The 26,947-nt window shown below is 40.9% G+C and overlaps 1 protein-coding gene and 1 pseudogene across 11 annotated transcripts in view; one reads left to right on the top strand and one right to left on the bottom strand.

Moving 5' to 3' along the window:
• The window catches only part of MGAT5 (alpha-1,6-mannosylglycoprotein 6-beta-N-acetylglucosaminyltransferase), a 330,522-nt gene that overhangs the window by 117,604 nt on the left and 185,971 nt on the right, over nucleotides 1-26,947 (bottom strand). For 9 of the 11 annotated variants that reach the window (XR_010150065.1, XR_010150064.1, XR_010150066.1 and 6 more), the window contains 3 exons: nucleotides 19,800-19,876; nucleotides 18,666-18,755; nucleotides 1,109-1,180 (listed from right to left, as the gene is read on the bottom strand). Coding sequence is in view for 8 of the 11 variants with exons in the window: in XM_009443346.5 (XP_009441621.1) it covers nucleotides 1,109-1,180; nucleotides 18,666-18,755; nucleotides 19,800-19,876 (239 nt within the window). In the remaining 3 variants the exon portion in view is untranslated. The remainder of the gene's footprint in view (nucleotides 1-1,108; nucleotides 1,181-18,665; nucleotides 18,756-19,799; nucleotides 19,877-26,947) is intronic. The other 2 variants (XM_063791119.1, XM_054679006.2) reach the window with 1 other exon arrangement.
• On the top strand, nucleotides 17,326-17,810 carry LOC107973651 (epididymal secretory protein E3-beta-like; annotated as a pseudogene).

Here is a 26,947-nt window from a genome sequence, read left to right as displayed (position 1 = left end):
CTCAAGCGATCCTCTTGTCACCTCAGCCTTCCAAGTAGCTGAAACTATAGGCACACGCCACCACGCTCAGCTAGTTTTTAAATTTTTTGTAGTGATGGGGTCTTGCTGTATTGCCCAGGCTGGTCTCAAATGGCTGGCCTCAAGCAATCCTCCTGCCTCAGCCTCCTAAAGTGCTGAAATTACAGGCATGAGCCGCCACATCCAGTTTCATTTCCCTTCTTGACTAAACAATATCCTACGACTCCTGTGGTTTACAGCATGGAACAGCAAACTACAGCCCTTGGGCTAAATCCTCACAGCTTGTTTTTGTGCATAAAATTTTACTGGAACTCAGCCATGCCCCTTCATTTACATATCATATACAGCTGCTCTCTGTGCTACAATGGCAGAACTGAGGAGCTGCAATGAGACCAATATGGCCTGCAAAGATGAAACTATTTACTATCTGGGTATTTTGTAGAAGTTTAGTGATCTATGGTCTAAAGAGTAAAGACTTAAGCTTTTAATGTGGCAACAAGTACTTTCACAGTCCCCTTCCTACCTTCCCAATTTCATCTTCAGCCTAGCTCATCCAGTCACCTATGGCCTTGGCCAACTGAACCATGCATGCATGCTCTCCTCCCTGAAACTGCCATGCTCTCATTTTCCCACACGAGAGATACCCTTTTCTCCTTGACCTTATATAAACTCACTCATTTAAATTCGGCCCCAATGTCACCTTCACTATTCAATCTACCCTGAACCTTGCAGACTAAAATGACCTCTTCCTCATTAATTCCCACAGGCCTATATTACAGCATTTGTGACAGAGATGGTCATTATTTGCCATCACCCTTATTAGATCACTAAGGGCCTCCACAGCTGGTACCAGGTCTTACTCATATCAGTAGCCTATCATTCAGGAACCCTCAGAGAATTGCTCAGTAAACAAACCTATGCTAATGGTTGACTGATTTAGTCACTTAGACTTCCACAGAGACGAATACAGAAGTTTTTCAGTGTAACACTATTTCAGGTTATAGTTGGCATTTCTAGAAGATTCCACATGTATCACTTGGCATCTGACCTAAATGCACAAGTCTAGAAAGAGTTTTCCAAAATCACTTACCAATGAATTATGATCAGCTTCTTCGTAGGGATTTTTTGCTCTCCAAGGTAAATGAGGACACCAATTTTCAACCTAAAAAGCATCAGTGACACTAAATATGCAGCTTCATCTATAATGAATTAATATACATAAAAAGCACCGAGAACAGCTCCTGGCACACAACTAGCACTATATTAATATGTGCTATTTTTATTATTAGCCAAATTCCCATGCTTTTAGCTAGTATTCCAGATACAAGTGCCCTCTCAGATGAAACAATCAGCAGCAAAGGTCAGAAGGAAGAGATTATACTTTACATCTGTCCTTCGAAGTACTTTACAGCAATTAATTCCTTAGTCATTTAAGCCTCACATCTCTGTACCAGAAGGAAAGGCAGTCTAATGGCAGAAAGTTAAAAGACTGAAACATTGCCACTGGGGAATGAGAATGTAAGGTGTCTCTGTGACCCTTTAGCAAATGGACAGGAAAGATCCTTATCTGCTGTGGCATATCTGGAAAGGAAATTGAATGGCATTGGAGCCATAGAACTCAATCCTTTATCTGAGTTAGGAATGCCACTGATAGCTTAAGGCTAATTGGTCAAGGTTTCCCTCATTTTCTAGCTATTTACTTCACACTATCTCAAGAAATAAGGTGGTAAAACCTATCTGAGAAAGAAATGAAAGGAGGAGAAAAAAAAAAAAAAACCTTGATGATCTTGTGAGAGCCATTCTGGAAGATGGATTGTTCTGTCAATGAATAAGGTTTAGAAATTGAGGGGAGGAGGAAAGAGAAAGGAAAAAAGAACTTGATTCTATAGAAATTATTTCAGCAAAGGTTATCAAAGACTATTAGGCAACTTAATTTCTAGCAAAAAAAATGAGAAATGCATTAAAGTTATATTGATGTCTGTTCTCTGTCAAAACTAGCCATAAAATTTGAAGACAGCATTATCACCCGTTTACTAATAAATAATGAGATTATGAAATATGGCTAACAGGCATTGAAAATAATTTTTCTATGGCCGGTAGATCTATAAAATTTAATGAGCAGTAGAGTGAGGGAATGTCCTTAAAGGGGTCACTAAGATGGCAGAGACGTGTGTGGAACTATAGCCTCATGGGTCAGCACAAGACAGTGTGCCCTCTCAGTCTGGGTAAGTTTTCAAAGAAACATGTCAGTTTTACTTAATCTGGAAGTTACTCATAATGCAAGGTGATCTTTACTATAACCAAAGTAATTGGCCTGATTTGCATAAAGCCATCTGCCACTGCAGATGATCCCAAAGCAATAAGCAGAGAGAAGCAAAGCTTGGGGAGAGGGCGGAATCTCTGAATAGGAAAAGTGAAATATTCTCTTATCTTCTTACGGGATAAAATTAGACCTTACCATATTTGTGAATGATTCAGAGACTCAAAAGGATTCCCCACAAGGAAAGCTAAAATGGTTTTTACTCATAAAAAGGAAAAGACCAACTTGCCTTGGAGGCCTACAGTCTAATTACTGGGATCTGACAACAACATGACCATGAAAGGCAATATCTGCAGCTCCACAAATGAGAAAAATGAGGAAAAACAGCAGAGAAAAAGCCTGCAAGTGGATGAAGCCCAAGCTGGTCTCAGTAGCATTATGCACATCTGTACCTTGTATTCTTAGGCCAGATCGAATTATTTAGCTCCAATTAGATTTGTGCAAATGGACTCAATAAAGCATATTTATAACATGAAGGCTTCAAATGGATTGTAGACTTGATTGTGAGATCTTTAACCTCACCCCATCCCACCCCCATCCCCGCAAAAAAAAAAAAAAAAAAAAAAAAAAAATAGGATGAGCAAGGAAAGTAGAGATTTGAAATAAACCTTACACCAAGTAAATAACCAAATTTACCAGCCACCCACCAGGATGAAGTTTTCCCAGGAATAGCATGATGGGGAAAGATGAAACAAGACTAAAGAAAATCAACTAAGAGGAGAGACATGAGCGAGACCAGATATTCATAAAGTTCTCTCCTCACTCTGCCACTGCAAGAAGAATCTTTCAAGATTCACTGTGATGAAAATACAGTCCCAGGTGATTTTTAAAAAGATGACTTCCCTACAGAAGCCTGAAGACTGTAATGCCTCTTTGAAACTGATCATTTATCTTAGTTCTTCTTATTCTAAATCACTGGGTATTACTTCCTAAGGCTCCAAGGGCACTCCTGAAAATGTAAAATATAGAGTCAATCCAATTCAGCTTCTAGCAAGAAATTTCGCTGTTATACATGCACTCGTAATGGTGGGAAAATCAATTATGAACATCTTAGCACAGAGCGGGAAGGTGGGTTTTTAAGGTTGTTTTTGTATGCTGTGATAGGATAACTGGTTAACAAAATAATTAAATTATACATAAACCAATTATCCCATGGGGAGAAGGGAAAAACCAAACAAAGCGTTTCTTTCTCTGGGAAACCTCGGAGGATTACCAGGATTGGAAGAAAGCCAGCATTGGCAATAACTCCAAGTACTGAAACAAACAGCTCTCAAATGAGCAACATTTTCCTAAATAAGAACACCATTAATAACATTCAAGGAAAATCTTGCTGAAGGCTAGTAACAACCTCCTAATCCCTAACTTTGTTTTCTTTTGATCTGTCCAGGGTCCTTTAACAAGCTTAACCCACCAGTAGAGGATGCTACCAATAAAGCTGGACCCCAAGGTGAGCCCCACCACCTTCTTTTTTTTATTTTTTTATTTTATTTTTATTATTATTATACTTTAAGTTTTAGGGTACATGTGCACATTGTGCAGGTTAGTTACATATGTATACATGTGCCATGCTGGTGTGCTGCACCCATTAACTCGTCATTTAGCATTAGATATATCTCCTAATGCTATCCCTCCCCCCTCCCCCCACCCCACAACAGTCCCCAGAGTGTGATGTTCCCCTTCCTGTGTCCATGTGTTTTCATTGTTCAATTCCCACCTATGAGTGAGAACATGTGGTGTTTGGTTTTGTGTCCTTGCAATAGTTTACTAAGAATGATGATTTCCAATTTCATCCATGTCCCTACAAAGGACATGAACTCATCATTTTTTATGGCTGCATAGTATTCCATGGTGTATATGTGCCACATTTTCTTAGTCCAGTCTATCATTGTTGGACATTTGGGTTGGTTCCAAGTCTTTGCTATTGTGAATAGTGCCGCTATAAACATACGTGTGCATGTGTCTTTATAGCAGCATGATTTATAGTCCTTTGGGTATATACCCAGTAATGGGATGGCTGGGTCAAATGGTATTTCTAGTTCTAGATCCCTGAGGAATCGCCACACTGACTTCCACAATGGTTGAACTAGTTTACAGTCCCACCAACAGTGTAAAAGTGTTCCTATTTCTCCACATCCTCTACTGCACCTGTTGTTTCCTGACTTTTTAATGATTGCCATTCTAACTGGTAGGAGATGGTATCTCATTGTGGTTTTGATTTGCATTTCTCTGATGGCCAGTGATGGTGAGCATTTTTTCATGTGTTTTTTGGCTGCATAAATGTCTTCTTTTGAGAAGTGTCTGTTCATGTCCTTTGCCCACTTTTTGATGGGGTTGTTTTTTTCTTGTAAATTTGTTTGAGTTCATTGTAGATTCTGGATATTAGCCCTTTGTCAGATGAGTAGGTTGTGAAAATTTTCTTCCATTTCGTAGGTTGTCTGTTCACTCTGATGGTAGTTTCTTTTGCTGTGCAGAAGCTCTTTAGTTTAATTAGATCCCATTTGTCAATTTTGGCTTTTGTTGCCATTGCTTTTGGTGTTTTAGACATGAAGTCCTTACCCATGCCTATGTCTTGAATGGTAATGCCTAGGTTTTCTTCTAGGGATTTTATGGTTTTAGGTCTAACATGGTAAGTCTTTAATCCATCTTGAATTAATTTTTGTATAAGGTGTAAGGAAGGGATCCAGTTTCAGCTTTCTACATATGGCTAGCCAGTTTTCCCAGCACCATTTATTAAATAGGGAATCCTTTCCCCATTGCTTGTTTTTCTCAGGTTTGTCAAAGATCAGATAGTTGTAGATATGTGGCATTATTTCTGAGGGCTCTGTTCTGTTCCATTGATCTAGATCACTGTTTTGGTACCAGTACCATGCTGTTTTGGTTACTGTAGCCTTGTAGTGTAGTTTGAAGTCAGGTAGCGTGATGCCTCCAGCTTTGTTCTTTTGGCTTAGGATTGACTTCGTGATGCGGGCTCTTTTTTGGTTCCATATGAACTTTAAAGTAGTTTTTTCCAATTCTGTGAAGAAAGTCATTGGTAGCTTGATGGGAATGGCATTGAATCTATAAATTACCTTGGGCAGTACGGCCATTTTCATGATATTGATTCTTCCTACCCATGAGCATGGAATGTTCTTCCATTTGTTTGTATCCTCTTTTATTTCATTGAGCAGTGGTTTGTAGTTCTCCTTGAAGAGGTCCTTCACATCCCTTGTAAGTTGGAATCCTACCCACCACCTTCTTGACCTGAAAATGGTTCTATTTCAAGTCATTCTCAATAGCTCTTCTACTCTTGGCTCTCAGAGCCCTAGCGTCCTACAGCTGTCTATGACCACCTTCCTTCACACTTTCTCAACTGTGGCTCCTGGTACTCTCTTCCTGGGACATGATTTTATATTTCCCCTCAGTATGGAGACACACTGGGTACCCTGCCTCCCCCCGCCAACCCCCTGCCATCAACGCCATCTCTACCCAGCTTTTATGGCCTGGGAAAGACCTCCCTCAAGCCCTCTGCCAGGGAAGGGACTGGACAGTCTTAAAAGTAGCCTACAATTTACCACCATAAGTCTAAGAAATTAAAACTGTCTGAGCTCACGGCAACACGCACACAACAATTGATTGAGGAGAAGCATTCCTCCAGTAACCTTCAATTGGAAAGCAAACTCTGACATGAACTAATCTTTTTAGCTCACTAGCCTCAGGCCACAAAATGAAGAGGCAACAAAAACAAACAAAGACCAGCCAGGCTAAAACTTTAGAACATCAATGCACATTCCATGGAAAGGACCCTATGAAATCCCTTTTCTTGAACAAGGAGATATAAAATACAACAATTTGTTTTTTTGACATTCCTCCTCATAGTGATTTAAACTTCTTTGAACAAAAAGGGTTTTGCAGCTTAAACATGAACATTGTGAATCAAAGCATTCTCTGAGTCCCTAGAAGTCTAATCTGGTCAGACTTATTTCTAAGGTCTGTAGGATGGACAATTCATTATATTAAGGGGAAAAAAGTTGCTGGCAGATACATAAGACAGCTCAAGTTGGAGTTTAAAGATGGAAAGAAAAAGTAATAAAGCTACTGTGAAAACTAATAAATCCAATGTATATATGCATGTTGTTAGCTATAATATGGCAAAACTCTTAGTAGTAATGTTCTATTCTTTTGAAAGAATAATGATTAGTCTTTGTTATGGCTTTTTCTTTCATGATTAATGTGAAATATTCTGTTCTAATGGGTCACCAACACACAGGATTTCATGCTGTATTTTTCAGATGATTTAAGTATAATCAAAACTAAATGAGAGAAATGCATACGAGAAGTCTGAGATTGTCTCTGGATGATGGTGTTCTGGGTGCTTTTCATTTTCTTTTTGCTAATCTACATATTATACATTTCACAATGAACATTAAGAGAATAATTTTTAAAGGAGTTATATAAGCATACCATCATGTATGAAGGCTTAGAATATGTTGGGCTTCGTAACACACACACACACACACACACACACACACACACACACACACTACACAATTTAATTCCCCATAGGGCCTTATAACACAGGTACTATCAACATGTTACATGGGATGAAGTCAAGGCTTAATGTGAATTTGCCACTGTAACTTCTCTAGTGAGTGGCAGGGCTGAGTGACAACTGAAATTTGTTGCCTCTCTGACCAGGATACATTAGAGTTACCTTTAGGCCAAGCTTAGTGAGGGATAAGAGACCTATTTCAGTGGGGAAAGATAACTGAATCTGGGATCAGTCAAAATGGACTCTATGCCCAACTCTGCAAATAACTAGGCATGTAATTTTAAACCATTTGGCTTTCAAGTTTTCTCATCTACTTTAGAGTTGGATCAGGTAACCCTCTTAATTTTATTATCCTATAAGATCTGAAAGATAGAATTTATGTCATCCTGTTAGGCTAGTTGGTCATATATCAAATCAATACAGTTGACTATATATCTAAATATTCATTTGACACACTGATTACGCTTATATATACATGCATACATAAACATATACACATTTGTTGTACTGATGACATCCAGTGAAGTTACTCATTAAGGGATACACTAAAAAAAAGTAAGCCCCCTGCACTTCTCTCTACCACATGCCAACTCCCGATTCCTCTACTTTCTAAAGTTTTAATGATAAAATGCAGATGGTAAAGGATGTCTACTCATGTAAGTGGTAAGTGGTTCAGCTTTCTAGACTAGTTCTCTGCACCAACACCTGAGTTGATTAATATTTTGGTCCGACTCCTTATCTGAAGAGCTGTGTAGGGGGAGTGGGCTGGGAGAGACAAAGAATAAAAGTTGCGATGTACTAGGAGCCAAGCATGAGGATAAGCCCTTTACACACGTCATCTCATTTGGTCTTTTCAAATAACCTCTTGAGAAAGGCTAATTATCATGCTAGATGAAGACGCCAAAGCACAGACTAGACACAGCTAAAGATGGAAATGCCACCTGTCTTGCCCCAGAGCTGGTATGCTCAATCACTATTTGAAGCACATTGGCTAAACTTTTGGTTCCTACAGTCCCAAAAACACAGTCCAGTCTTCAATATTGGAGTATCATCGCCTAGGTCTTCTGTATGAAATCCTTTAAAGTGATTATACTCCCGCTGCGTGGCAGTACTGTACGGTTAATGAATGTAGCAACAATTCTGCTTCCAACTCTTGCTCCTACCATTTGTTCTATGTAGCAAGAGCAAACGAAACGCCAAAATTGGATCACATTCTACACATACTCAAATGCTGCAATGGCTTCTCCTTGCTCTCAGAATAAAACCCAGAATTTATACCAAGATCTTATAGAATCTGACTTCAACTCTTACACTGTATGCCTCATTCACCCTACCCTACATAAGCCAACCTCCTTGCAAGTCCCAAGAACATGCAAGTTCATTCCTACCTCAGTGGGGTTGCCAGATTTAGGGAAAAGAAACAGGGCACTCAATTACATTTTAACCGTAGACAAACAACAGTTTTTGTTTTAGTGTAAGTATGTCCCACACAGCGTTTGTCACATACTTATATTTGAAAAAATTCATTGTTTACCTGAAATTCAAACTTCATTGGCTGTAATGTATTTTATCTGGTAACCCTACAGCTCAGGGCATCTGCATTTGCTCTTCCTTCTACTTGAAACCCTCTTCCTTCTAGAGTGCTCCATGCCTCACTCCCTTACTTCCTTCCACACTATGCTCAAACTTCTCATTACAGAAGCCTTCCCTGACCCACTGACCTGGCCACTCTGCATCCTCCCTAGTTTATTTTTCCTCAGAGTATTCAACCCTTGAGGCAATTCTTTTATATACTGATTTTATTGTTTGCTGCCCCATCTGCATGCAAGCTCCTTGAGGACAGAAACCTCATCTGTCTGGTTCTCACTCTATCTCCAGTCCTGAAAGCAGTACCTGGCACACAGGTAATGTCCAATTAGTATTTGTTAAGTAGTGAATGAATAAATCAAAAAGCATGACTTGGGCACTAAAGAGACTCATGATAATGATACTCTTTTCCACTTATGCGGCGCTTTACTGTTCTCATTTTATTGGAACCGTTCAATAATACACTGAGGGAGGCAAAGCAGACTTTATCTTGACCTCAATGAAGAGAAACCAGACTGAAAACTCAAGGGAAAGCTCAAAGCCACATAGGGAAGTGGTGGGATCCAGACAGCAAATCAGGTCTTGTGTGTTTCCTCTAACACTGTACTGCTGCCCCCTGACAAGACAGGGAGGAATATTATTAACACAAAGTACAGAACTGGCTACCCGCAAGAGACAGAGTACAGGGCCAGAGGGATCCATGAGAGTTCTGCTCAGCATATCAGGGGTGGGGGGGGGGGTGCAGAATTTAAAGGGATGCTGTAGTAAGTGTTCAGTGTGCCACAAAACCAGTGGGGTTCTAACAAGAGGATAAGACACTTTCAATAATCCATCCCAAATTGCTCTAAGAGGAGAAAGGCCAATTTTCCCTTATACATGAGAAGCAGCAAATAAATTCCTCTGTAGCCAACCAAACAGATAATGCATAGAGATACTTTCTATAGCAACTCTCACTAGGCACAGCTCCCACTGGATGCTGGCAAAACTGGTCCCAACTGGTCTGTATCCACATAAGGATATTTTGACAACTAAAGTCACTCAATTTTAAGAGGTAGTCATATTTTAGACAACAATGATATAGCTCTTTTTTTGTGTTTAATGTGCAATTATGCTAAGTGACAATGAAAATAAAAAATGGGCAAGAAAGCTGTGCCTTCTAATACAATTGGCTCATTCCATTCTAACAGTCTAATCTGAGCCCTTGTATGTTCTCATAATATTACAGAGCATTACAGTAGTCCTCTCTTATCCATGGTTTCACTTTCTGATATTTCAGCTACCCACAGTCAACTGCAGTCTGAAAATATTAAATAAAAAATTCCAGAAATAAACAATTCAAAAGTTTTAAATTGCGCAATGCTCTTAGTAGCATGATGAAACCTTGTGATTCCTGCTCCATCATGCCCAGGGCTGGAACAGCTCCTTTGTCCAGGGGATCCATGATATAGACACAACCCACTCACATTAGTCACTTAGTAGCCTTTATGTTACCAGATCAACTGTCTCAGTATCTCAGTGCCTGTGTTCAATAAACCCTTATTTTGCTTAATAGCAGCCCCAAAGCTCAAGAGTAATGATGCTGGCAATTCAGATATGCCAAAGAGAAGCCATAACATTGTGAAGAAGAAAAAAGTATAGTATATGGAGGGTTCGGTACCACTCTCAGTTTCAGGTACCACTGGGTCTTAAAATATATCCCTCATGGATAAGAGAGGACTCCTGTATATTAAATGTGTTAATCAGTGCTCAAAACGCCCCTGCTTCATGTCTCAACTCAAATGTCTTAGCGGATTTTAATGTTACAAAGTTTACGACATTTTTTTTAAGATTGGAAGGGTTAGAGCTAGAAGTTACCCACTCAAAACAAAAAACTATAGCCAATTTTAAAAAATGCTTCAGACAGAATCATTCATTCAATAAACCCATGTGCCAGACATCATTGTACGTGAGAACAAAACAGACAAAACTCTCTGTGGAGATGACTTTCCTTGTACTTGTTGTTAACATTAGGTGTTAATGGTCACTCCAGGGCGACTGCACTTCTCTTTCCACTGCCTGCTAAACATCTGTCAGATATCTGCACTTCTTACTCCCTCACTTTCTTCAAATATGGTCCAACATCATTTTCTCACCTTCTCAGTAGGGCCTATCCTGACCACTCTATCCAAAACTGACACCATCACTTCTCATAAGTACTTCTTGCCCTCTCTTTAGTATTTCTCCCCAGGCATGCACTACAATCTAGATGATACATCTTACTTTTTTGATGTTGCTAGCTATCTCTCCTTACATAACACAACCATAATGAGGAATGTTTATTCATTGTTAAATCTCCAGCAGCCAGAAAAAAATCAATAGCAATTAATGCTCCTGGCACTCAGGTTGTGGCCCCTAAGCATTATTTCTAAGAGAAACTGGGGTGGTATGCAGGCCAGGGGAGCAAGATGGTTCTTAGAGATGCTGGTTCCAGGCCTAGGGCAGGAACTGTATAAGATGAATCTGGAAGATCTTGGCATACCACAGAACAAGAAAACTATTACAAACTACCATGGTCATGTCAAAAGGTCTGAGAAAGCAGTATGAATAGGTCCTCACTGGCCAACTTGACAATCAGTAAGAAAATAACTGCAATGGATTGTTCAAATGTTTTAATCCATTACTACATAATGATAATAAAAAACAAAAAGCAAGCAAGCAAAAAGAAGAAAAGCTGGAAATTCTAGGAAACGAACTGGGAAATAAATGGTTTCTTCTATGAATTTCCTCTTAGGGTGATCACATACCTGATGAAGAGTCACATCTCTGCACAGAAGTTTTCCTGATATATTAAGAAGGTACCTTTAATGAATTAATTAACCTGGGCACTGATCAATGATTGCTAACATCAAAAAAAAAAAAAAAGAGAGAGAGAGAAGGAGAAATCAGGCATTATGTGCCTCCCAACTCAAGTATATAATACCATTATCCATGAAATAACTTGCACAGACAATATTAGGCACTATTCTGATCAAACCTCAGAGCTAGCTATCACTTTACTGGAAATACAAGGGGGCAAAGAGCCAGGTTATGCAACAACATGGGCTGTAACCAAAATTCAGAGTAAGACAAACTCTAAGGCAATGAAGCAGTTTCTCTAACAAAAAATTAGAAGGAGGAAAAATAAGAGACGGAAGAGAACCTAAAATGAAGAGAGATTTAGGAGACATCAACAATTGCAATTTAGGGTCCTTACTGGAAACCCAGTTCAAATAAATAAACTTTAATTTATACAATGGCCTGAAAATGTGAATACTAATCTGATGTGAAGGAATTATGTTAACTTTCAGGTGTGAAATAGTATTAGCAGTTATAATGAGAATAGTTGTACAGTATGTTTTAAAAGTCTCTTTTAGAGATACACATTGAAACAGATGATATGATGCTTGAGATTTGTCCTAAAATAATGAAGCAGAGGAGGTTATAAATGAAATGAGACTGGCTATGGATTGACAATTGTTGAATATGGATCACGGGCACACAGGAGTTTGTTAAACTCTTTTGTAGTACATGCTGGAAATTTTGCATATTAAAAAGTTTAAAACATAATTTTAAAAGTATTTTTAGGGTCATACAATAGAAATCACATGAGACAATATTTAAATGTGTATAAAAAACAAATTGGAGATGACAGCATTGAAGCCCCATCCTGCCACATGTGTTCCAAGAAGCAGTCAAAGAAGTGTTGATTTGGGTTTTGGCAAGCCTTGTCCTTTGCCCTTCTGATTTTTGTAGAGCGGAGGCCAGAACAAGAAGTCTAAATATAAATGTTGTGGTATATAACATTCATAAACAGGAAGTGTTGCTAAGAACTTTAGTGGGTGAGGGGCTAAAGGGAGAAACTAAGAGATCAGTTAGGCTGACTAACAAATACTGTTCTGTAAACTCAGGATTTTTTTTTTTTTAAATTCTTTTACTAAGGATGTCTTAGAACTCAGGTAGTAAGAGCAACAAATATATACAGATGAAAAAGATACCAATAAAGGCTGAACAGAGAAGGTGAAAAGAACATGATCATAAATCTCTGCCACCTCCTTTACTGCCCAGAAATATTATCTTGAGGAAAAGGAATTTCCCATGTCAAATGGCTGAACATTTGAATGGTGTGTGTTGGTATTCTCGGGCAACAATCTGGTGATATTTTTAAAGTACTCCCTGACCCACCCCAAAACGTTAGTTGTTTTTACATTCAGGTTTTGTCCTGTAACCTAAGCAGTCTATTCTTTATCACTGCCCACTTTGACAAATTAGTCTGTGCAACACCATTTCCAAGTTATCTTTAGCAGCCAACACAGCTCATAAATCCAAATAATTGTACTGGTTATTAGGATTTCATTTCATGCTCGCATTCACAAACATTTAAGCTTTCAACCTTTCCTGTTGGGCATTAATCTTAGCATTAATCAAGGGATTAAGTACGCTGAATTTAAACTCAAGGTTAATTACATGCTCAGCCAATATTAGTTTTACATACTGCCAAGGGAGAACAGAAAGAAGCAAAGACCTTTACGTCTGTTGTTTATGAAATATAAGAACTAGATTGACAAGTAAGGCATGAAACTGCTTCTTTTGCTCCTTTGTGAAAGAGTCATAGACACACTCTCATGCATCTAGTCCAAATTGGCATTTGAAGCAATAGCTTGCACACATCCTAAGATCTAGCAGTCATTCACTGGGCAATTTGATTATTTCAGAGCAACTCTACTTGCAATGGCAACAGAAGTGCATACAAGAAAAGCATAAACAAATTAGGAACTCTGGAAAGGTATGATGCTTCCTAGGTTCTGTAACAACTGTTTAAAAAGAAAAAAAAGGGCCAGTGTCAAATACATCAGTATCATCTATCAACATAATATCAACAGAGATGAAGAAATTCATTCTAAATTTTGTAAAAGCTGATAGCAGTAAAAGGCTCTGCAGATGGTTAAGTTAATATACCTGAAACAATGACATTCAGAGTAATTACTTTATAGGGCCCTGTCTCTGTAATGGGAGTAGTTACATGGCTCACGAAAACAGATACAGAAAATGAACTGCCTGATGTTCTGGAAATACAAGGCTGCCTAATGAATCATTTGCTCATTCCTACCACTTGGAATGGCTGACACCTGGTTTTCATGAGTTATGGCAGCAAGAGAGTTTGTGTTTTTTTGGAGGCGTAGGGTATCGAAATTATGGAGTATTAGAAAACTAGCAATGAAGATCTATTCATTCAAGTTAGCTAAATTAGAGCCATTTTCCCATCACAAGTGGATTTAACCATACAACTGAATGCAAAGTCAATGGCTGCAAGTCAGCTACCTAAGATCAGTTTTCCTTCATCATAAAGGAGACAGCAGGAACAAAAAGTGCAGGACTTTGGGGATAAGCGACTTGACCTCTCTGAGCTATCTATGACTTGGCTCTCCATTACTCTTTAGAGTTGGCAAGAGGTTTAAATAAGATTGTGTATAGCTGACCCACAGTATCTGTTGGGGACTGGTTTCAAGACCCCCGTGGATATTAAAATCCTCAGATGCTGAAGTCACTTAAATAAAATGGGGTTATTCTGTATTTGAGGTGTCTGGTACAGTGGAGCATCAATAGTCTTTCATTCTTCTCTTGTCTGCCCCAAAGTCCCACCTCTAAAGAAAGGCAACCACTCAGCTTTTATCTCTACCATCTCTAGTACAGCATCAGACATATAACAAACAGCTGTGGGGGTATTTTAAGGAAAAATATTGATGGCTTTGCTTCCTGGGATTTAACCAAAAAAGATCCATAGACTACAAGTTGGTGAGGGTGGAAGTACTAACAGAAGTTTCTAATCCCATAACTCAGCGGAAGCTGGTGAACTGAGACAACCCTAAGAAAGAAAAATGAAGAAAGAGTACCATCTCTTAAGATGGGTCTGAATCTAAATGCTCCAATTCAACTAGTGACTGACTATACAAGAGACATTTTACTTCATGTCCTTTTGGCATCTGTTAAAGCTCTGATGTTAAACATAGATCAAAACAAGAACTGGCTCTTTCAATAAGGATTAGGAATAGAATAAAAGTCACTGGTGCATGTGTTGATCACATTAACAACTCAAATGAAGATGTCTCTCTCAATCATCTCCCCAGTTGCAAGAGAAACCTAGATGATACAGGAAATAAAAATGCAGGTTTCAGAGTTAACTTAAATAACAGAATAAGGAAAGTTTCAAGACAGCAGGAAAGAATAAAACCACACAAGTGAACCAACAGCTTCTACAAAGCCACAGATATTGTCCAGGATTTTAAAAATACTAAAAAGGAATTAATCGGTTTTACAAAACATCTCTACTAATCTCACATTAACAATGGTAGGGTGCACTAGGTCCATACGTGCAGCTAATTCCAGTGCAAACCCAAGTATCATGTCCAGAAATGACCAATCAAGGGAAAATACTCTCACCACAAATAAATATGTATGTGAAGTAATGCACATGTTAATTAGCTTGATTTAGCCATTCCACAATGCAGACCCATATCAAAACACCAAGTTGTATACCATGAATACATACACACGTTGTCAATTTAAAAACAGGCATTAAGGGAAACAGCTGAATTTCTATATTACCAGAAGTCAAAGGATCTAAAATTGCATTACACTGGTAAATGAGAACCAGAAATTGATTCTAATTCTAAAATGGAACAATGTTCCCACATATAATGTCCAAGGCTAAGTGACACCCCACAACTATTCCAAAAAGATCACAACATTTAAAACCACGGAAGTGTCAGTTATGCTTATTGAGTGTCTTTTATCTGCCGGGTTGTACTCTAAGTATATTCCTATTATTTCATAAAGGAAGAATCCTAGGCACAAAAGGTTAAGTGACCTCATAGAGCTGAGAAAGCAGCAGAAACAGAAGCTGATGTCAGGTGTGACTCTAAGATAGTATTCCTATTGAAGGGACCATATTGGTGACATTCTCCTTTAACTCTCACAGGGTACTTATTACAATGCTATGATAACATAGAAAAGCCCTGAGGTTCAGGGTTATATTCAGATTAAAACTTGTAAGAAGGGGTCCCTAGTTATCTCCACCCATTCTCCTGGTTCAGTTACCTGCATCCTTTCTTCCTGTTGCTTTTACAATGATTAACACATAACGTGGTGTCAAGAAAATGTGTTTTCATTAATTGTTGACAATGAATTCAATAACTGCTCACTGAACAGAATTCAGCCAAGCAACAAAAAGACCACCCGATATCTGCATAAGAAGAGAGTGGTATGAGCTAATGAAGCGTATTTCACACCTCAGGAAGAGAAAACGTAGTTGCTCTTTCCAAAATGAAATACTCAGCCTCAGATAGCAAGTGATATGTGATCCATCATGTCTCTTCATCCCGTATTCCTCTCTACTTCCCTTCCCCAGAACCTCACTTTTCTCTCAGCTTAGCCATATACTTCACTGGGAGCAGGGGTGAGGTGTGACAAAGGGAGGGAAAGAAGTCACAAATAACCGCAGTCTCTTCCATTTGGATCACTCTCCATGCCTTCCAAGGAGATGGAAGTATGGGAATGTAAAATCCTCTGCCTCGGCAGTATACCCCAACATGCAAAGGCTTAGGAAGGCATGAAATTAGCCCAGCTTGTCAATCATGGAGCTTGGTCAGACTCTGGCTAAATTCTTTCAAGTAGAAAGGGGAATAAAACTTTTGAAAATTAAACTAAATGAGGAACCTTTTCCTCAGGGCAGGAGAGGTACTTCTAATTGACTTTTCAACTAGAGTGAAGGTTCACGCATGGCCCCAGGCTTTACTCCTCTGGAGAAGGAAATGAGAAGGCAGGCCACAAGCCACCCAAGCCGGAAGCCAGAAACTCAGATAAATGCTATCAAGTCAATTTGCCAGCAGCCTGCTAATGAGGAGCCTCACACACCCAACTCTCAGAGCTGTTCATTTCCAAGAGGTATTTTAACTATGTTAGCTCTGGGGTTTTCATGATGGCAATGGAACAACCTTGTCCCCCTTCCCCCAAAAAATCATGGAGCCCAGTTGGACCCCCCAAAAAGTGTAACTTGAATGCACCCAGGCAAAAGGAGTAATAGTCTGAGAGAGGGGCAAACCCCACAGAAACAGGGCCACATGCCCTATTAGCAATACTGTTTGGCCTCTATCCCCATCACCCTATGGCAAAGAAAAGAGAGGCATCTGAATCCCACAAAAGGAAAACTATGGCAAGAATATTTTATTTAGCCTCAAAAATGAAGGTATTCTCCTTCCTGCATGGCATCACCAGCTGTTATTATTGGTCAAATAACAACAGCAACAGCAAACAAAAACGGGAGACAGAATAAAAAGAAAGGGCAGCAGAGGGTCTGTGGAGGCATGACCTCAGAATTGGCCAGAACCTGTTTCACAAGACCCCAAAGCTGCCTACTCTGCTCCAACCCCTTCCTCCCCTAGTCCATAAAGGGGAAGCCAGCCGGTTTTGATTCCCAAGAGGTTCTAGGTGAAATGGATATCCTTAAAGTCTGTAAAAAATTCAAGTGGCCCATAAAGTTCTCTGCAACCATTAAAAAAAAAAATACAAAAGCTGCTATTTAAATTCGAGGGTACAAATGAAAATGACGCTCAGATTTAGGGAAAAAAGGAAGGTAAATGTAACTAACTTTCAGTTACTTCCCTCCCAAACCTAGCCTTACGCATCTCTTCCCTCTGGCTGTTTCTGAGTTGTTTCTGTTATAATAAACCAGTAAATGCTTCCTGGTCTTTAAAAGGAGGAGGAGGACATAGACTCTGCTATTCAGATCCACACACTGATCCCTCTACAAGCAGTGACTCAAACACTGAATCTGAATAGGGTGGCTCTGGTGACTGAGATGGCAACCTCTCTAAAGAGCTGGAGCCTGCTCTTGGCCCTGCTTTGATCCTATGCAGGCTGCTTGTACACAGGAAGAACATCTACTGGCGGGAACTCATAAAACATCACTACCCACGTTCAAGAGTATAGATGTGATGTCCTCATGAGAGAAAAAGAAGTGCTCTAAAAGATAAGAGCTCTCACATGTTCATCTAAATCTCAGGTTACCAAATTGAGCATACACATGCTAATGACAACTGGGATGACTGCTATAGACATGCATATGTACGGACCCAGAATGCACCCAATGTACTCAAGTGTCACTGGGAGAATTCCAAAAATAGCTACACAGAGAGCAGGAGCTTCAGCTACATTGAATTCCACCACAGCATGGATGAGTATGTTGATGGCATAGAGGACCTGAAGATAAAGCCTATCGGCAACCAGAAGGTCTACCCACATTCCCAGGTTTTGGTAGAGTATTCCATACTTCCCAAGTGGTAGCCCCTGCCTATGTCCATTGTCCCACCACTCCCACTGTGTAACTGATACCATAACTTTCCCTATGTTGTTTCTCTGCCTTGAATACACTTCTGTCTTTCATTTACCTAACTTACTTCTAACATTTTTTTTTTCTCAAGAATCAGATCATGTGGCATCTCTTCTTGACAAACCCAGGAGATTTCCTGATATTGACTCTCTTTATACCTAACCCAAGCTGAATGATCCTCCTTTCTCTAAATAATTTGTATTATTCAAAAAACAAAACCAGAAAATAACAAGTGTAGGAGAGAATATGAAGACATTAAAATGCTTGCACACTGTTGGTATAAAATGGGGCAGCTGCTTTACAAAATGGTATGGCAATTCCCCCCAAAATTAACAATACAGTTACCATATGATCCATCAATTTCACTTCTGGGTATATTTCCAAAATAACTGAAAGCAGGGTCTTAAGGGGGAGTTAGTGTTTAATGAGTCTAGAGGTTCAGTTTTGCAAGATACAAGGAATTCTAGAGAGGGACAGTGGTGATGGTTGCACAATGATGTGAATATACTTAATGCCACTGAACTATACACATTTGAAAATGGTTAAGATGGCAAATCTCATGTCTATTTTACTACAATTTAAAGAAAAGCTAGAAAAAAAGGAAATAGCTAACTAACTCCGCTTATTTTTCCCTCAAGGAGAAAAGAAAAACATCATTCCTGGAGAGGTAGGGAGAGTAATGAAGGACGGAACCATAGGTCCTCCACATAAAAATACCACACGTTTTCAAGCTTTTCAAATTTCAGACTCAGCTACAGAACAGTCCAACCAGTCACATCTACCCCCAGGAGCCACAGAAAGCTACTCACCTCACTGAGGTAAATAAAAAAAGAGCAGGTGGATCCATCCACTCCATAGTCTGCGTAGCAGGGATCTGAACGCCACATGTCTTTCATCCACTGAAACAAGAAGAACATCTCTGAGCAGCCCATTCACAGGCCCTCCACATCTGCTGACAGGGAAGGCGAGGATAGAATGGTGAAGATGGAGTGAATGGCTCAAGCTGTGGCCTAAAGAACTGAGTGACAGAGTCACTGAGCCGAGGTCAAGATAGCCAGGTGTGCAGCTCACCTCCTTGGACGATTAACAGGAAGACACTGGCTTACGTTAGGCCTCAGCAGAAGCGCTTAGAGTGGAGAGTAAGGTCGTGGTACAGCAGGCAATAAAGCCCAGGAGAGGCGGTGGCTTAGGGATTTTTATCAAGATCAAGTGCCTAATGGGACTCTGATATCTACACCCCCTCCAGGAACTCCATTTCCAACAGCCCACAGCATGGTACCTGAAATACAGTGCGTGAAGGAGGGCACACACGAGCGTTGACGGACGGCCCACACGGATACCACCCAAATGCTTCTGGGGTTGGTCCCACTGTCCTAACTACATCCCTGAATGGACACTGTTCTCTGAAAACTACTGAGCAGGGAGTGGTCTCCCCAGGGGCAGGCCATACAAATAGGATTTCTGGAAAAAAAAGCAGCCAAGTAAAAGAGCAGCCAAGTGTCTCTCAGTACTCAACCACAAATACAAATGTGACACTTAAACCACAATCTGGAGGCTTCAGAGCAGGAGCCTGGGGACTGAGAGGGTGGGGAGTTGGACACTAAATAACAGCAGTTCCTTGTCATTGGTCCTTCAAGGATCACTTGCTGGAGGCTGGGAAACAGAGAGGGGAAGTCAGCTTCAAAGACTCAGCAGGTGCCTGAAATGGCCCAGGCTCTCTCATGCTGACCAGTGAGAGCCATTGTTGACCAACCCCACATGGCTGACATAGGCATAGCAGGGTTGTCATAGCCACAGACAAAGCCGGCAGGATGGAGGCACCCCATAAATGATCCATGTCAAGGGCTCACTCACCCATTTGTGTCACTGAGGAGGAAAAGGAAGAGAAGGGAAAAAGAAGGGGTGTTTGTGCAGATTGGGGATGATGCTTGCCTCTGCCTTACCTTGATCTTTCCCTCACAGTGAGGGTAGCCGTCCATAGGAGGCAATACACATTTTTCTTGAGCTCCGTTAATGATATCTGTGAAGAATGAAAAACAACAAAGGATACAATGAGATCTATAAAACACAAGCCTAACATTCTTGTAAGCCAAGAGGTAGGGAGAGAAACCAAAAAAGAAAGGTCTCTGTTGGCAGCCATGCTCTGATACATGGAGCCCCTCCAGCTCCAATATATCTAACTGGTCCAGAGTGATGACTGACCTGAGGACAGCCCAACTACAGGCTGGCCAGAGACCTATGACAACATGTGTGGCCCGGCTTAAAAAAGTGAGCCAAGCCAACCAGAGCGCTTACTTAGAAATCAGCAATAGGGAAACTAAGAAACCAAACAAGCAGGGAGCAGGAAATAAAGCCATGTGATTAGGAGGGTCCTCCAGCACTGGTAGGGACATTCTAGGCTATGTGGGCAAGCTGGGGCCATGAACAGACCTCGTGAAGACAACTGCATGAACTGAGAAAGCCAACAGGCCAGAGAGGTGTGAATAGAGCTGGTACACAGAGAGCCATGAGATGTATCTACACCATCCTAAGGAACTCCTGCCCTGCATCCATGGGATACAGCTTCTTACAGACCCAGTCCTTAGATTTCCATGAAGTTCTCCTTATTGTTTTAAATACTTCCTCACAATAAACTCCTTTTATATTAGCTAGCTTGAATGGGTTCCTATTCCTTGTAATTGTAGGGTCAAAATGAAAACAAATGCCTTTGAGAAGCTAAGGGTCATTTCTTTCTGATAGAAACATTCAATATGCTCCTCCTAGCTATTTAAAACCATGTATTATTGTGAACTAGAGTCATCCTACAGTGCCATAGAACACCAGAGCTTATTCCTCCTGTCTAGCTATAAAGAAATGAGAAATGTTTGAGATTATGAATATGCTAATTACCCTAATCTGATCACTATACATTTTATGTATCACAACATCATATCACTAAGTACCCTATAAATATGTGTAATTATGTCGATTTAAAAAAAATTAAATGAAGCTTACGGTCTAATGGTGGAGAACATACAAATAAATGAACAATGAACAATGTAACAACAGTATAACAGGCATTATGGCAGGGCTGGGCAAGGCAAGATACCCAACCCACTCTCCAAAGCTCCAAGAAGGCCTCCTGCATCCAGTGACATCTTAGCCAAGATGTGAAGACAAAGTAGGAGTGAGCCAGCCAAAGGGACAATCTGACGATGCCGTTCAAGGAACTGAGGTGGTCTCAAACAGAAAGAAGTGTGAGGTACTCAGGCCAGACAGGAGATGCAACAACAGGAAAGGCTTCAAATGCCACAATAAGTACCCTGATCTTTACCCTAAGAACATGGCGGAATAATGTTATGGAGGGGAAGATTATGATCACACTGTTATGTAGGAATGACCATTTTAGTCGGAAAACAAGACAACCCTAAACCTATATGCTTCTCTTTTCAGAGCTACTATATTTTCCAGAAATGTCTGGAAAATATCATTACCTACTGCCGATACTTTTCTAAAGAAAGCATTAATCAAAAATTAGATTCCAAACTGCAGTATTATTTCACAGGGGTATTGAAATGATAACTCAGTGGCTGCTGGGACTGAGACAGAAGTTAGTGCTAAGGAGGATTTTACCCGCCCCTTGAAAACCAGTTATTTTGATAGTCTGTCACCAAAATTCTTGACCTCTTGATTCAAGTATTTCAACAAGCCCTCTACCTGCTAAGAATAACTAGAGCATAAAAATAAATACCCTATTTCTCATGGGTCTCTTACCAGTTAAAATGGAGGTTACTTGGCTTGTCAGAGCCCCTGTTGCATGATCTGTAAAATGGGAATGACTCCGCCTCTATTTCATCCAGCTCTTACTAACCATCAAGAGGCTGGCCTGGCACGCCCAATGGCAGATACCACGGACCACAGCAGGTGCTTAAAAGTTGGCATTTGCTATGTAATTCCACACAACTTTCACTTGCTATATCTGGGAAAGCAGCATTTCAAATGCACAGACACTTCTGGAAAAGCATTCTGTGTTTTTGAAATAGATGCAGACTTGAGGTGGGGCTCTCCTTCTAGCTGCCAGCTCCAGAAGCCCTAAACAAATGGAATGCCTCACCAAAGAATAGTATTTTGCAATGACCATTATTCCTATCACTATTTTTCATTCTGATTTTGCTTGTCAATGCTTACTTGGCATGATGGGGGGTTTTGGCCAAGCAAATGAGCAGCAGCAGAGGTTCCACAAAATTAGGCACAGTCTATGAGAGCCTGGGGTTGGTAATCAGACATTTTAGGGGGTACTTGGTGGGGAAATGCCACCCCCTTTACACCACAGATACTATTCTACTCCTGAAATATTCACTGCCATCTAGAGGCTACTGACATGGTGGTGTGGTAGGGCAGGGTGAAGCAGGCTCACTGAATGAGAAAATAAACTAACAGGTGCATGAAGGCCTGCAAGCAACGCCCCAGTGCTGACAGTGTGGGTCCATTCATTAAGAATTTCAAAGAATAAAGTTAAGGGTCAGCAAACTTTTTTTGTAAAGAAACAGAGAGTAAATATTTAAGGCTCTGTGAGCCACAAGGTCCCTTTCTCAACTACTCAACTCTGCTGTTGTCATGAAAAAGCAGCCACAGATAACAGCTGAACGAATGGATGGGCTGTGTTCCAATAAAATGTTATTTACAGAATCAGGCACAGACCCCCCTGTTGCTATGCTAGGAGATTCCCAAAGCAAGGCCCCTCGTTTCTGCCAAAGCCTGCTGGACTGACTTCTTTCAAGGCTCCCTGCGGGCCTTCCTCTCCCTGGAACGTCCTTCTCCTCAGTCCTTCCAGGCCACCACTCTTCCTCTGCCCAGTTAAAGCCCCTTCCTCTTTCTTCAGCTAAAGCAACAGTCCTTAATTCTTCCTTCCCAAGCCTAGTCAGGATTTGGTTAGGAATCCTGTCCTCCTCTGGGCTTCCCTGGCCTCCTGCTCATGTCTCTCCTACTGCAGAGAGTGATCACGTTATTCCTTTATGGCAGTCCATCTCCCATCCTAGCACATGAGGAACCTATAGGAAGGTTACGTCTTCCTGCTGGATCTCCAGACACTAAGTGCCATCTGACTGAATAAACACAGGCATGTTCCCCTCTGCCCAACGGGCCTGACTCCTGGGCTCAGGGAGAACTAGACTGAGCAGAGACTCCCACCAGGCCAGGGCCTTTCCTCTTCCTCAAACTGGTGGTTTGTCAGCTAATTCGACAGAGTCTCCTCTGCAACTCCATGTTCTTATACACGAATTTTCTCCCCTTTATTTAGTTACACAGTGATGGGTCTGAATAGATAAGGGGCTTCCAGAGGCATTGGCTTAAGAGTGCTCAAGGTTCTCAGGTAGAGGGAATCTGTGACTGGGAGAAACTGGGAGTCCCAGCCTTCCCAGCATGGGGCAGAACTGCTCCCAAACCTGACCGGGAATAACCTGACCAAGACTTTCCATCACACCATAGCTCATAAGGACTTTCAGCTCCTTTTCAGAGGATGGCTCCTCATTTTGTTTCTATCAAATGACCAAAATTCTATAAACATTTTTATTAGTTTTTGTCCATGGAGGACCTTCCTACCTGTGGAAATGTCTCTCATTTAAGTTTGGTTAAGAAACAAAACTTTGAGCCAAAAAAGGTTAAAGTTACTGCTTTCCAGAGGAAACTGAGCTTACCATACACAAGCTCTCTTCAAAAGAGGGAGGTGGGTACTATGCTTATAGCCTGGGTGACGGTATCCACGGGACCTCAAGCCTCAGCATCACATAGTTTACTCATGTAACAAACTTTTATTATAAAGAGTCCACGTCATACAAGTTGAAATAAAATAAAAAGTGAGGGCATAGAAAGAAAAAAGGAGAAAGATCCTGCCAAGATATGTAACTTGAAAGCTCTGCCTACTGTTTATCCCAAGCTTTCCCCATGCCATTTTTTTTAAATGTTGAAAGGGCAAGGGAAAATAAACATTTTAAGTGTAAGCAATGAAGCTCAGCTCTGTTTAGGATTCGGTTTAATCCGTTACCCTTACACCAGCCCAGGTTGCAACATCTTTCCCCCAAAACTTCACCTCTGTATGATCCTATGGCATTGGCAACCAGGTATCTACACAGAAGGCAGATTACGCAGGTGTAAAAATTCTGTTGCTTTATCAGTCACTTGTGCCCATACGATGTAGTGGGTGTTCGAATATGGGTTTAATCTAAGTGAACAAACACTTTTCCTGCCATCAAAAATGCTTAAGATTCAGGAGGAACATACACACTGCAGGAGCAGAAGCAGCACGAGATGTCACAAATACACGCAGCGGGGGTGTTCCTGTGAGGCGTGGAGACAGATTCTCCCTGACAGTCCCAACAGACACACACGTATCGAGAGAGACGTGTACAGAGGGAAACAATGGCATTTCACATTCATATTAAGAAGCAAAAGGGACAAAGAAATATGAAACCAGACAGATATGTATATGTGTGTGGGTGTGTGTGTATTTCTTGCTGTCTGTGGCCTCAGAGCAAGGAAGGAAAAAGGGGAGAGTCAGGGCAGGAGAAGTTGGTACGGCGGTCTCAAAGGAACGGTGAGAATAGAAATAGCGTAATACAGGACAGGAAAAGAAATGGATGGGGGATAACTTGCCTTGATACATCACATACATTATCCCGTTTTAGAAAAAAGGAAGATGGTTACCTCATCTGACAGTCTGAAAAGGAAAGCCTTTAAAATCCTCAGCACTGACCTCCTAATTTAGCCCACCTTCACTGGGCATCTGCTGCCTGCCACGTGCTGAAATGCCAACACTGCATCCTTGTAAGACTCAGCCCTGCCTTCTGGGGGCTGGCACACGTGGGAGGAAGGGAAACCACACACAACAGTGAATGAGGTACCCAGCAACGAAGCCTCCTCTACCCGTCGGTACTCCCAGGATATATGCCCAGCACACTGGAGACCCCATCTTGTTTAATAACGGAAGGAACAAATGCAATGAAGAAATGGAGTGCCCAAGTTCCAGAGAACTGAAGAGGAAAGAAAGTGCCACAGATAAAAAGCAGTGGGAGAGCCTTACTTGGAGTCACTGACCCAAGGAGTCCGAGTTCTGGACTGCACATGCCACACAGCTGAGGAAAACAGCAGGAAGCTGCAGTAGTGGGAGACAAGTCATTCCTGATGCTGGGAGAAGGGACATGGCCTAGCCCCCATGTGAATTACTGACAGTCACATCTTACTGGTATTCAAAAAAGAGAGGTTTATGGTTGTATGAGAGATTTTTTTGTTGTTGTTTTGTTTTTAGTTTTGAGACAAAGTCTGGCTCTGTCACCTAGGTTGGAGTGCAGTGGCACAACCTCAGCCTCCCAGGTTCAAGCAATTCTCCTGCATCAGCCTCCCAAGTAGCTGGAACTACAGGTGTGTGCCATTGTGACTGGTTAGTTTTTGCATTTTTAGTAGAAATGTGGTTTCGCCATGTTGGCCAGGCTGGTCTCGAACTCCTGGCCTCAATCGATCCATCTGCCACAGCCTCCCAAAGTGCTGGGATTACAGGCATAAGCCACTGTACCCGGCCTGGAGAAAATCTTAATAAATCATTTGTTAACTGTCCCACTGCTTGTATAAATCAGATGCTAGGTGCCTTGGGTGTCACACAAGGCTACTTGCATCTTCTAATTGCCTAGGATCAATATTTATACGTATATAAAGATACTATCGTCCATTTTTTAAGTATCACCAACTATCAACTACGCGGCATCATAAAACATTCACTTACTACAAACAAAGTTTTTAATAACCACTCCTCACTGCTGAACAAAGGAGATCTGGAAATATGGTTACAAAAAGAATCTCAAAAACAAAGAGGCTGGAAGTCAGGGGCTAATCTCACTTCTGCCAATGCTTAAAGGTGGTACCATGTGTAAGAATCTCAACTACCTGTTCCTAGGCGAGGATGATAAAGTGAGGAAGTGGAATGGAGGAGAGTGGATGCAAGAGAGAGAGAGAGACAGGAGTTTGCATGCGAGCTCACACAGAAGACAGTTCTTTCAGAGCAATGGCTGACCATATTAGGAAGTGAGCCTTTATTAAGGCTCACTTTTCCATACACTAATTCTATATAGCAAAGACGACAGGTGTTGTTTGAGATGACACTTGTTTTTAACAACCTGTAGAACACAGGTCCATTAACTTTTTATCTAGTTCTGGACAGGCATCTGATAGATTAAGGGCATCTAAATCCATCGCCATTGCCATTTTAAAGGTTAAAAAAAGGAAAGAAAAAAATAGAAGAAAAAGTAGGTTTATAAAAACTCTCAGAAACCTCAAAGAACATGAGTATCTGTTGACCCCAGGAAGTTACAGGAAACTGATTCAATCTCCTTACCCAGTTGTTTTGCCGACCCTAAGATAATCAACTTCACGAGCAAGGGCTCCATTCAGGGCAATGACACTCTAAACATATTTTCTCTCAAAAGATAAAGGTCTCCAGCAATTCTATTTTGTGTCAGACAAGGTAGCATTTCTCTTGGCACACCTGATATGAACATGTGGCCACGCTTATCAGATGGCTCCTGCAAAGTGCAGCCAAATGAGCGTGCCACTGGCCTGGCTGCTCAGCCATGGCTGGGAACCGACTCAATCTCCACAATGGGCTTGGAGACACAGCTCTTGCCAGCACCTCCATCAGCTGGCTTGGCTTCAGGAGTGGATGGCAATAAATCAGACTGAAGCCAGCCATGATGGAATATAGTCTCCCATTGAAAATGACCTCACCAGTCACTCAGCTTGGCAAATATTCATTTAGGAATGCTTTACTTTTGCGCCATAAAAAAAGTAATTTGATTTCTGTAACTAAGTCATGTACATGAATTCCAGAACCAGGGCCCCACAGCAATAGGAAGTTCCCTCCCCAACAAAGCAATTGAGAAGTCAAGACATGGGAAACAGGCAAGAATCACTCATGGACCCCCAGAGGTGTATACTGGGATCTTTGAAAATACTTGTTTGTATATCGTTTTTGTTTTGTTTTTTAATCTAAGTTGAAAATAGAATCATCATTGCATAAAATAATTTTAGAGCTGCAAGGGACTTCTGAAACCACACCATTCAACCC

The sequence above is a fragment of the Pan troglodytes genome, chromosome 13 (assembly GCF_028858775.2).
Source record: "Pan troglodytes isolate AG18354 chromosome 13, NHGRI_mPanTro3-v2.0_pri, whole genome shotgun sequence".
Taxonomy (NCBI): domain Eukaryota; kingdom Metazoa; phylum Chordata; class Mammalia; order Primates; family Hominidae; genus Pan; species Pan troglodytes.
This window is presented reverse-complemented; position numbering and strand designations above follow the sequence as displayed.